Source organism: Fusarium proliferatum (genome assembly GCF_900067095.1).
Source record: "Fusarium proliferatum ET1 genome assembly, contig: FPRO_scaffold005, whole genome shotgun sequence".
Lineage (NCBI taxonomy): Eukaryota > Fungi > Ascomycota > Sordariomycetes > Hypocreales > Nectriaceae > Fusarium > Fusarium proliferatum.
The window spans coordinates 2,731,569-2,743,613 of record NW_022194794.1 but is presented as its reverse complement, the minus strand read 5'-3'; the positions used below and the strand labels follow the sequence as shown (position 1 = coordinate 2,743,613).

The 12,045-nt window shown below is 50.0% G+C and overlaps 4 protein-coding genes across 4 annotated transcripts; 3 read left to right on the top strand and 1 right to left on the bottom strand.

The window, feature by feature from the left end:
- Nucleotides 1–265: 265 nt before the first annotated feature.
- FPRO_11146 (uncharacterized protein) lies at nucleotides 266–1,130 on the bottom strand (the record flags this gene model as incomplete). Its single annotated transcript, XM_031232187.1, has 2 exons — nucleotides 266–805; nucleotides 858–1,130. 2 exons carry the CDS (start codon nucleotides 1,128–1,130, stop codon nucleotides 266–268), a joined length of 813 nt encoding a protein of 270 aa, XP_031082149.1.
- A 539-nt stretch (nucleotides 1,131–1,669) lies between these two features.
- Nucleotides 1,670–3,081, top strand: FPRO_11145 (putative prenyl transferase; the record flags this gene model as incomplete). The annotated part of the gene is made up of 2 exons (XM_031232186.1): nucleotides 1,670–2,839; nucleotides 2,920–3,081. 2 exons carry the CDS (start codon nucleotides 1,670–1,672, stop codon nucleotides 3,079–3,081), a joined length of 1,332 nt encoding a protein of 443 aa, XP_031082148.1.
- A 1,394-nt stretch (nucleotides 3,082–4,475) lies between these two features.
- Nucleotides 4,476–6,115, top strand: FPRO_11144 (uncharacterized protein; the record flags this gene model as incomplete). Its single annotated transcript, XM_031232185.1, has 2 exons — nucleotides 4,476–5,003; nucleotides 5,051–6,115. The coding sequence occupies 2 exons, from the start codon at nucleotides 4,476–4,478 to the stop codon at nucleotides 6,113–6,115; spliced, it is 1,593 nt and encodes a 530-aa protein (XP_031082147.1).
- Nucleotides 6,116–7,595: 1,480 nt separating this feature from the next.
- Nucleotides 7,596–11,606, top strand: FPRO_11143 (uncharacterized protein; the record flags this gene model as incomplete). The annotated part of the gene is made up of 2 exons (XM_031232184.1): nucleotides 7,596–9,320; nucleotides 9,366–11,606. The coding sequence occupies 2 exons, from the start codon at nucleotides 7,596–7,598 to the stop codon at nucleotides 11,604–11,606; spliced, it is 3,966 nt and encodes a 1,321-aa protein (XP_031082146.1).
- Between the last annotated feature and the right edge of the window lie 439 nt (nucleotides 11,607–12,045).

The following is a 12,045-nucleotide window of genomic DNA, read 5'->3' as shown; positions in this document are numbered from 1 at the left end:
GACGCGTTGAGACGCGTCTGGCGCGCAGTCACATGGGACCTGAGCCATGATATCACCGCCATCATGGCTGCTAGCCGATGGCCGTGCTTTTGCTCGAAATCATGATCATGATGTTAACTGACCAGGTAAGAATATGGCCATATTAAATTTGTCGATTGCTGTGAACGAAGTTTGATATTGATGCGCATATCGCATTGCCATTTGTGAAGCTGGCGTCCTCATTCTCGTCTAATTAAATATTATGGTATTATGGTATATGCTGAGATCATGTCTCGATCTTCGCTTCGGTCTTTCGTTTCCTCACTCCATCTTCCGTCCTATCCTTCTCCTTGATCAAAACACTCTTCTCATCCTCATCCCTCCCCAGCACCCAACTCTCAACAACCTCCCTAACCTCCTTAACCTTGCCATGCTTCTTCCTCCCCTGGTCCATCTTCCAAATATACGCATTATACACCACAACCTCCGCAATAGCAACGAGTATACTCCCCCCCATCGTCAGAAACATGCGTGCCGGCAAACTCCACCACCGAGCGGTAACCCACAATGTTCCCGCGACGCCAGCGATGCTGACGAGGAAGTTGATGATCAGCGTGACTTGCTTGTGCACTTCTTCCATCGCCATGTCGTCGTCGCCGAGGTCTGACGCTGATGTTGGGCGGTTTGCGGCGGCGAAGGAGGCGGCGCTGGACGGGAAGTGGTCTTTGAAGGTTTCGTGTTGGGGAGGGGGGTTTATCATTCGTTCGTAGCTGCGTGCTTCTTCTTCGCGGCGGAGACGGGCCATTAGGGCTTTGTATTCGGGGGACTGCAGTTGGTCAATATGAGGTACGGGGAAGAGGAGATATGGGATGACTTACGGGTTCGGGTTTGGGAGGCGGAGGGGGGATGTAGACGGATGCGCCACGGAGGAGTTGTTCGAGGGTGAAGTTTGAGTTGCCTTGAGCTTTCAGTTGCTTCCACAGATCGACTATTTGGCCATGGGATATGGGGTTTCCAAGTTTCGGATCGTCTAATGTAGGTTCTTTGGTGGGTGGTTGTGATTTTTGTTCCACTGTTTCGTCGTGATCTTCGATTTGTGGTGTTTCTGCAGCTTCGACAATCGACAACGCCTCTAGAATAGAGGACGTCATTGTGAGTAGCACCATGTCGTTCTGTAGCACTTCCTATGCAAACTATAGTGTTCGAAAACCCGGTACAAGCTCAACAGTGGTGAAGTCGTCGTAAACTGTGGTTGATGTCAAATTGAAACGTATCAAAGGCCAAAGCTTGAACCACAGGCATCTACTATTTCCAGGCCAGTTCCGTAGCGATTCATCCGCTGACGCCTAGCTCAACGGCCCCATACCTAATCCGTCCAATCACATTCCGTCTCTGTACGGCCTGTTATCGGCTGCTCGCCGAACGGACCCGCAATCCCCCCAGCTTAGCAGAACACAGCTAGAGCTGGAAAAGTTTAGAGAATCGGATCAATCGAGAATCCAGCAGCCATCGATCAAAATTTCCCTCGCCATTGACGATCTCGAAAACTACCAACCCGCCTACGAACGTCCCAGACAAACCGATATAATTGAACGAATGCCGTTATAACACTCGATTCTTTCAATTCGGGAATTATCCATAAAGCTCCGCTACGATGCTCCGTCCGGGGGCCTCGGTGGTGCGTGGCACTATGAACAGACAGGCCTTGTGGACGAGGACAAGTGCGGCTGCTCCGGCTTGCGCTCTGTGCAGACAATTGACCGTCAGTCGGTCTCCCTCGAGGATACACAGCGCTTCGTTGCATACTAGTCCTCGAAGGGACTCGGCCTGGGGTGCGGCTGTTCAAGTCGCTTCCAATGTTGTAAGCAATGTTGTTAAGAAGGCTTCCAAGGATGCAATGCATGTCGATCCTCTGCGGACTGTCGCCAAAGAGATGAAGTTCCTTACGGGCAACATTCGAAAGCTCCTTGGTTCCGGTCACCCTTCGCTTGACCGTGCTGCCAAATATTATACCCAGGCTGAGGGCAAGCATGTCAGGCCATTGATCGTTCTCCTCATGAGCAGAGCTACATATCTCTGCCCAAAGACTCCTCCTACGGCTCCTATAGTTACTCGCCGTGGCGTCGACACTTCGATATCGCCAGCTCAGATCCTCGCCGATGTGAACCCCTCTGCTCAGCCTCTATCATCTCTCGAACAAGAGATCCCCGATGCAAACTCCGATATTCTTCCCAGCCAGCGACGACTTGCCGAAATTACGGAGCTCATCCACACGGCTTCTCTTCTTCACGACGACGTCATCGACCACTCTATTTCTCGACGTGGTTCGCCCTCGGCAAATCTGGAGTTTGGCAACAAGATGGCTGTTCTGGCGGGTGATTTCTTGCTAGGCAGGGCATCTGTTGCGCTGGCTCGTCTTCGAAACCCAGAGGTTGTCGAGCTGCTGGCCACTGTTATCGCCAACCTCGTGGAGGGCGAGTTCATGCAGCTCAAGAACACAGAGCGGGACGAGAGGAATCCCAAGTGGTCGGAGGAGACCGTCACATACTACCTGCAAAAGACGTACCTCAAGACCGCATCGCTCATCTCAAAGTCTTGCCGAGCTGCCGCCTTGCTGGGTAACACGGATGCTGTGACAGTCGACGCCGCTTACTCGTATGGACGAAACCTGGGACTGGCCTTCCAGTTGGTAGACGACCTTTTGGACTATACACAGAGCGGATCGGATCTGGGTAAGCCTGCGGGGGCAGATTTGGAGTTGGGACTCGCGACGGCACCACTGCTATTTGCTTGGAAGCAGATGCCGGAACTCGGAGCCCTCGTTGGCCGCAAGTTTGCCCAGGAGGGTGACGTACAAAGGGTAAGTCGGGCTGCATTCAGTCTTTGTCCCCGCCGACGAATCACATCTTTTGGAGATAATCCATGCTAACAACGGTACAGGCACGTGAGTTGGTTCTCCAGAGCGACGGTATTGAGCAGACGAGAGCTCTCGCGCAAGAATACGTGGATAAAGCTATTGCATCAATTGCGGAATTCCCCGAGAGCGAGGCTAAGGACGGATTGATTGAGATGGCGCATAAGTCGCTCAAGCGACAGAAGTAACGGACATACCTACATCAAGGGAGGTGGAAAGACGATGAAAAAGGCGGGATACACGCCGTGTACGAATATCATATCACATCACATCGCATCACATTTATTTTTTTCATGACGGAGGACGAGAGAGGAAAAAAAGCAACATTTTGGTCAAAAAGTCATGGGAGGGATTTTGGTCAGCTGAGGCTTGACGGTGTACTGTATGATTGTGCTTTAGACTCCCTTTGTTACTACAGAACGAGAACGTCTAGACGGGGACAGGAAAGTGATGCATGTATGATTATTACCTGTTTCTTACTTATTTACTGTACTTGAACGTTGTCACAAGAGGGCGTGGGATCTTGGCAAGGGGGAGTTAAAAGATGACGCTTTAGACTTTTGGTAACCTCGGGTATTGAGGGAGAATATGTGAGTATGCTGAACTTGGTGTTTTGATCGAGTAATACCCATGTAATACTCGCTGTGATGATGGCGTGTTGCCGAATTAGGTGATCGAGTAATCCTCAGTTGGACCTTTTCCGCGGGGCCAACACCACGACACGAGGATGGGCCTTTTGATCGAGTAATGAAAACGTGTTCTGCAGTCATTCGGCCCTCAACACGAGAACACCTGCTGACTGATTGTTTCTCGTAGACCCCGAATAGCCTCAGTCCACCGAGGAAAGGGATAGAAAAGACGAAAACTAGCGAATTCATCCGAAGCCGCACTGCCTATCCCAAGATGGCATTACTCGATGGTTACTCGATTCAATCACCATCGGCGTAGAGGTTCAGTGTCTGATTGGCCAGGCGGACGTCGGCAGTGTCCGATGGACCCTGAAATTCTCGATTTTTCGAGGTTCGATAAGCTAAGCTTTTCTGTAAGTGGGACCTTGTTCTGTTGAAAGCCGGAACTGGGATCAGGAACGGGAAAACATGAGGTTTTGATCGAATAATGAATTCGATATTTTCCCCGAGCCGAGAAATCTCGATAAGAGCGAGGCCATTCCCAAGATTCCGGGGGTGGCTTTTTTTCTTCCCTTTCTTCTTCCTCTGTGTAAAGAGAACCAATTGCCTCGTCCTCTTTGATAAGGAAATTCTCCGATCACTCGATCTTAGCCTGTGCTCGCTCTTATCTTGGTCCTCATCTGACGTTTGTTCTTATCTCTGAAGCCAGGACAACCCCACCAATCCCGTGCTCAGCCCCTCCATCAAGTGTAGAGATAAGAGGGATAAGAGAACAAGTAAAGGCCTCGGCGAGAAGCACGAGGACGAAAAGGGATAGAAACTAGGATTCCCCGGATTTTTTGATAAGCTGTAGCTTTATCTTTTCTGTTTGAGATTGAGTTTCATTCTCTTTCTTTTTTTCCCTCTCTTTATTCTTCCCCTGTTTGGTATATCAACCGTTGTGTCTGCCCATCATGACAACTTCAAACGCTGAGCAGTACCCTGAGGGTCCTCTCTCTGTCCTTGTCTCCTCTCGAGTCGTCGTCACTCTTCCCGATGACTCACTTGCTGTCACTCCTGCTTCCATTGTCGTCAGCCCCGTCACTGGAAAGATCATCTCTGTCATCCCCGAAGTCCTCCCCTCAACAAGCTTCCCTGCTGGTACTGAGTATGTCGACCATACTCCCAAGCTTCTCCTGCCCGGTCTCGTCGACGCTCATGTTCACTTGAACGAGCCTGGTCGTACCGAGTGGGAGGGCTTCTGGACTGGTACCCGTGCTGCTGCTAGTGGTGGTGTCACTACTGTTGTTGACATGCCGCTGAATGCTATTCCTCCTACTACCACCCTTCATGGGTTTGAGGAGAAGCTGAGCGCCAGTCAAGGACAATGCTGGGTTGATGTTGGTTTCTATGGCGGTGTTATTCCGGGTAATGCTGCTGAGCTGAGGCCCCTGGTTGAAGCTGGTGTTCGAGGATTTAAGGGATTCTTGATCGAGTCTGGTGTAAGTTTCTTGTTTTTTTAAGTCGAACCGCAAGCTGACATCCATAGGTTCCGGAGTTCCCTGCTGTATCATCCAAGGATATTGCCCTCGCCATGGAAACTCTCAAGGACAGCCCTACCACTCTCATGTTCCATGCCGAAATGATCCCTCCCATTACTCAATCTGTCGGTGATGACGTCCAGACCTCAGAAGCTCCCCTGGCTCCCAGTGGTGAACTCACCGCATACAAGACGTTCCTCGAATCTCGACCCCCTGCTTTCGAAACATACGCTATCGAGGAGATTCTCAGCCAAGCACACATAGCCCCTTCGTTGCACCTTCACATAGTTCACCTGTCCGCTACCCAGTGCATTCCTCTTCTCAAGGCAGCTCGCAAGGCAGGCATCAACATCACAGCCGAGACCTGCTTCCACTACCTCGGACTCACAGCCGAGGAGATTGAGAAGGGCGACACTCGACACAAGTGCTGTCCTCCTATCCGAGAGGGCAAAAACCGCGATGGCCTCTGGGAAGAGCTCGTCGCTGAGGACTCATGCATCAAGACTGTTGTGTCGGATCACTCACCCTGTACACCTCAACTCAAGCTCCTCCCTCAACACCTCGACGCCAACCGACCTAACATCCCCCACAACGACTCCGGCATCGACGTGACACACTCCGAAGCCCAGAAGGCCGTGAACGCCGACAAGGAGCGTGGTGATTTCTTCGCAGCCTGGGGCGGCATCTCATCCGTCGGTCTTGGTCTCCCCATTCTTTACACCGCCGCCAAGAAGCGCAGCGATTTCTCCAAGACGCCCAGCATCACCGACATTGTTCGTCTCTGCTGTCAAGCCACAGCCGCCCAAGTCGGCCTGTCGCATCGCAAGGGCGCTATCAGAGTCGGCATGGATGCAGATATCTGTGTCTTTGACGATGCAGACGAGTGGACGTTTTCACAGGGCGATATGCGATGGAAGAATCGCTGCTCACCGTGGGAGGGTCATCAATTCACGGGTCGCGTGAAGGAGACTTGGCTGCGTGGAAACAAGGTTTTTGAGCTTGGAGCGGCGAATTCTGGGTTTGTGGCTGGCAAGCCTTTGGGGGAGAGCATCACAGAGAAGCGAACATTTTGAAATGATTGATGATGAAATAGCATTAAGGCGTTCTTGGATGGGCGGATAGAACTGTATCTATGTATTGGGTTTTGTGTTTTTGTTATTGAATAGCATGAGTAATGAGATTGGAGATTGAGGAGATTGTGGCGTCATTGGGATTGTGTTTGCTGTGCATGTGAGCTTTTGATGCGTCTTGAGTGTAGCACGAAGAAAGATGATTTGGAGAAATTGTGGGGTTGACGATGCATTCTGTGATTTGGTGTGAGGCATTTGGAGGTTCTACTCCGATGAACTGAAGGCAATTAATTAATTGTTCTATTCTTTTGTTCTAGTCTAGGCAGTTGGCGGAATGAGAAGAATCAAGACCTCGATCTAGATGAGCAATATTTACAGAGTACAAATTTGACAAATTGAGCAGCTCCTTAACTGTCTCTCTTGGCTTCATCCTCCCGTCCAATCTCACGATCTCGACTCGTTCCCCAAGGCAATTCCATTCCACAGCATCATTCGCATTATCCAATTCAAGACTCTTATTAGCTACCCCGTAAAACATTCTTTAATGGCTAAAGATTACCGCATCATCATGCTATACGAAATAAACCTTGCCTCGCGAAAATCGTTAAAGAGCTCGCTTAAGTCGCATCGAATATTGAAGAAAAAAACCTCGGCTTAGGCGAAAGAGACGGTTGCATTGTTTAGCAGCCGAAGTGGACGCCAAGCGCTAGACATGTTTTCTTTGGGACATGTTAGCGAAAGTTCTTTTTGCATGGATCATGGGAGTGATAAGCGAGGTGTAAGTGGTATTGATCATGAAGGTTAGAGTCTACAGTGAGATTGAGTTTCTGAGTGGTTCATTCTTGGGGACTACTGCTTACTATGTATTGCTGAAGGAGTCTTACAGTATATTCTTTATGACAGTGAGATATAGAAGCATGTGAATCGACCTCCCTCTTTGATCCAATCCTTGCCCGGAACTGACCAGCTCCGAAATGTCAACCCTCTCCACGTCAGCAACAATGCACCCTCCACCGCCGCAATTCCACAAATCACGCGCTTCTGCTCTCCCCTTCTCGATCAATTCTCTCGGCCTAGACCCTTGCCCCCGCAACCTCGCTTCCATTCCCCGATCTCCACTGTCCACACCCATCAAAAGACCTCACCCGGCTCTAGAACAAACCCAGCGAATCAGGCCCTCTTCTCGGGTATTAGCCTTGGAAGCTCGTCTATACAGTCTTGACCATGAATTGCCTCTTTGGGAAGAGGACCGTTGGGTCTTATGCGGTGGAATTTCTCGTCGAGTGGTTATTGTCAGATTTCGTTTCTTGTTCCTCTTCTCAAAGGCTCATTTACTGGGCGTCATAGAATTGACCAGCCTGAATATTCTGGATAATAGGAACGAGCTTACGGATACAACTGCTCTTTATGCCATAATGTCCCGGGCCTGGACAAATAGATAATATTCCGTCATCGATCGCGCTTACGACAAAGAAACGCAGTCATGTCGCACCATGGCCCCGACGTTGAGAAGATGGACAGGACCAGTTCCCCGGATCTTTCGATAGATCCTGGCATTCACCATCTTTCCGGAGGCCATCTTTCTCTCGACGATGTTCAAGCTGTTCATGTCCAGCTTCACAACTTGGCTGTGTCAGTTGACACTGCACCGTCATGGCTTGCGCCCTCGACATATGGAGATTTATTCTCCTCAAAGTTCAGCACCGCCCCAAAAATGAAGCCGTTACTCAACGCCGTAAACGCCGATCTTCAGCCAGGAACCTTAACAGCTATCATTGGAGGTAGTGGCTCGGGAAAAACGACACTGCTCAACACAGTCGCTGAAAGAGTGCTGAGCTCGAGATTAAGTCAAGAAGGAGTTGTGACGTTTAATGGAAAAGTTGGCGTTCATAATGTTCGAGCTGCGTATGTGATGCAGCAGGATATCCTGCTACCGACACTCACTGTCAGGGAAACGTTGCGATACTCAGCTGATCTACGCCTACCGCCATCGACAACCGCTGAAGAACGCCACAGAGTTGTTGAAGAAGTCATTCTCGAACTTGGACTAAAAGAATGCGCTGATACACGGATTGGTAACTCGCAGCATCATGGATGTTCAGGCGGTGAGAAGCGGCGAACGAGTATTGGTGTTCAACTCCTCGCCAACCCATCAGTCCTCTTCCTCGACGAGCCTACTACCGGTCTTGATGCGACGAGTGCATACCAGCTTGTACGAACGCTCAAGACCCTAGCGCAAAAGGGGCGCACGATCATAACGACCATTCATCAGCCGCGATCTGAAATCTGGGATCTTTTCGACAATCTTATTGTTCTTACGAAAGGCAGCCCTGTGTTCTCGGGCGCTATCAAAGATGCTGTTCCTTGGTTTGCAGACCTAGGTTTCCAACTTCCGCCTTTTGTTAATCCTGCCGAGTTCATCATTGACATCGCGGCTGTTGATAATCGTACTCCTGAGTTGGAACAAGAGACGTCTGCGAAGGTGGAGAGGTTGAAGGGTGCTTGGAATGAAGAGACGCAGAAAAGACATCATCCTCTTGATACTGTTGATGTTGGCGATGGGAAGAAGAAGGATAAGAAGGCAGAGGAGCATGCAGGTTTTGTGCGACAACTCACAGTTCTTACAGATCGAACCCTCAAAGTTACATACCGTGATCCCCTCGGCATGGCAGCTACTCTCACCGAGGCTATCTTCATGGGTCTTGTCTGCGGATACCTATTCTTCGATCTCGGCCGCGACCAAGCCGGTATCCGCTCTCGACAGGGTGGATTATACACAGCAGCCGGTCTACAAGGCTACCTCATCCTCATCTTCGAAGTCTACCGCATGACCTTCGACATTCCCACCTTCGACCGCGAGAACTCTGAAGGATGCGTCGATGCCCTCCCATTTGTCCTCTCCCGGCGAATCGCACGGATGGTAACAGAAGATGTCGCTGCGCCGTTTCTCTTCTCGGTCATCTTTTACTTCATGGCTGGGTTTGATCGTGATGTCGAAAAGTTCTTTACGTTCTTTGCGATCACGTTGTTGAATCAGTATATTGCTGTTACGTGTGCCATGACGTGTGTTGCGACGGTTAGACACTTTGCTGGAGCGAGTGTGATTGCAAATCTGGTTTTTACACTGCAGAGCATGGCTTGTGGGATGTTCATCAATGTGAACAGTCTTCCTGTCTATGTTCGATGGCTCAAATGGCTGACTTACACGGTATGTTTCCTCGCTCACTCACAGATCTAATAATGACATGTGTAGTTCTACGTGTTCAGCGCATACTGCGGAAACGAATTCGAGGGGAGTTTCTACGATTGTCCCTTCGGCGGCGAATCCGACCCGCGATGTAAACAGTACACGGGCTCATACGTGATGGCATCTCTCGGCTTCCCCAAAGACTGGACTGCCAAACCTATCCTCGTATGCCTCGCCTTTGTCGTATTCTTCGTGCTACTATCAGTCATCGGACTTCATATTCTCAAAGTCGAAATGACGATTGCTCGCGCTCGTGTCTCAGATACCGATCTTTCTGCTGGAAAGGAGAAGATGACTGCACGATCTGTCGCCGACGTTCGAGCTATTGATTTGGAACTCAACCAATTCTCACTCGCTTTGGATAAGAGAACACAACTGGGAAAGAAACTACCGACAAAGACGATTCTTAACCCTGTGAATGCGACGTTCAACGCCGGAGTTCTGAATGTGATCATGGGTCCTTCGGGCAGTGGAAAGACATCGCTTCTCAACTCAATGGCTCTGAGACTACGGAATTCAGTGGGGACGAAGTATCGGCCAGCTGGGAAACTCACCTTCAACGGCGCTGTTCCCTCCGATTCAGTTATTCGATCAGTCTGCTCTTATGTCTGCCAAGACGACGATGCGCTGCTGCCGTCGCTTACAGTTCGTGAGACACTCCGCTTCGCCGCTGGTCTTCGACTGCCATCATTTATGAGCAAGGAGGAGAAGGATCGTCGGGCAGAAGACGTGTTGTTGAAGATGGGCTTGAAGGATTGTGCTGATAACCTCATTGGCGGCGAACTCGTCAAGGGTATTTCTGGAGGAGAGAAACGCCGTGTTTCTATCGCAGTACAAGTCCTCACTGATCCTCGTATTCTTCTTCTGGACGAGCCAACTTCTGGATTGGATGCTTTCACCGCGAATTCCATCATGGAAGTTCTTCAAGGTCTCGCCAACGAAGGTCGAACTCTCATTCTTACCATTCATCAAGCCCGCTCCGACCTATTTAGGGAGTTCGGAAATGTATTGCTTCTGGCAAGAGGTGGTTCGCAGGTTTATTCTGGGCCTGGAAAGGATATGCTTGGATATCTAGCCCGTCATGGATACGAGTGTCCGACACATACTAACCCAGCTGACTTTGCACTCGACATGATTACTATCGATCTCCAGCAGGAAGGCAGAGAGTTGGAGTCTCGAAAGCGAGTTCAGAAGCTGATCGACCATTGGAAAGAAGAGAGTTCCTCTCCAAACGAGAAGGTAGTTGGTCCTCGAGATGAAGTCACCAAAGATACCCCTGAACAACACAACACTCAGAACATAACACATCGCCGCTCCTTCAACAAAGCCAATCTCTCAACCCCCGCCGAACTCGGTGCCCTCATCCGCAAACGCGCCCCGATAACAACATCCCTCCCCCTCCTCCTCCACCGCGCCACCATAAACACCTACCGCCAACCCGAGCTCATCGTCGCCCGCCTCATGCAAGTCATCGGCCTTGCGCTTGTCCTCGCCCTCTTCTTCGCCCCCTTCGACAACGACTACTACTCCGTCCAGAACAGAATGGGCTTCGTGCAGGAGATTGGCGCCTTTTACTTTGTCGGCATGTTGCAGAACACGGCGATCTATCCGAATGAGCGCGATGTGTTTTACAGAGAGGATGACGATGGGGTTTACAGTGTGCATGCGTTTCTGGCGGCGTATACGATTCTGGAGGTGCCGTTTGAGATTATCAGTTGTATGATCTTTGGTGTTTTGGGGGTTATTGCTGTTGATCTCCCGCGGACTGCGACGCTGTACTTTGTTTCGGTGTTTGCCTGTTTTGGAATCGTGTCATGCGGTGAATCGCTCGGTATCATGTTCAACACACTCTTCGGCCATACTGGGTTCGCCGTCAACATCATGGGGGTGTTCCTCGCGCTGGCTAACACAATGGCTGGTATTCTCTCCATCGACATGCCAGAGCTCTTCAAAGCGTTCAACTACCTCTCCCCCATTCGGTACGGCACACGAGCTGTAGCACCGTACTCGTTGAGGGATATTAAGTTTACGTGTAATGATGAGCAGAGATTGCAGAATGGAAAGTGTCCGATTGAGACGGGGCAGCAAGTATTGGAGTTGTACAACTTTGATGTTGATCCTGTTGTTAATGTGGCGTGTCTAGCGGCTTGTGTGGTGGTGTACAGGTTACTGGCCTGGGGGTTGTTGAAGATTGCTAGGACGCATTGGAAGGGGAGGAAGAAGAGTGACGAGAGTGTGAAGGGATAGAGAGGATGACTAGTGTTTGAGGACTCTGGATCAGGAGTCGAAATAAAGGAAAAGGTCATTAAAGTTGATCTCAACTGATGATTAGTCGTCCTGACATTACAAAGAAATATACCCAAGACGTTATAACTAAGGATCGATAAATCGCTGTTCACCCAGCAGTACCTCATTTTCCATCATCATAAACACCAACAAGCACCAACTATCTCCGAAATCTTTTCGACTATTTACTATACACTCGGAGCACAGAGAATCACAAAGATGTGTCCCTTTTTTAAGAATCGTCTCTGTCCCAACAACACGTGATATTTTCTGATGCAGAGGCGGGGAATATGGTGTTGTGTTGGTTGTGTTCATTACAACGTTTAAGTTCAACCAACATGCATTTGCATATAACACTCACCAATGACAGTCACCGCCAAGCATGCATGTTCTCAATAAG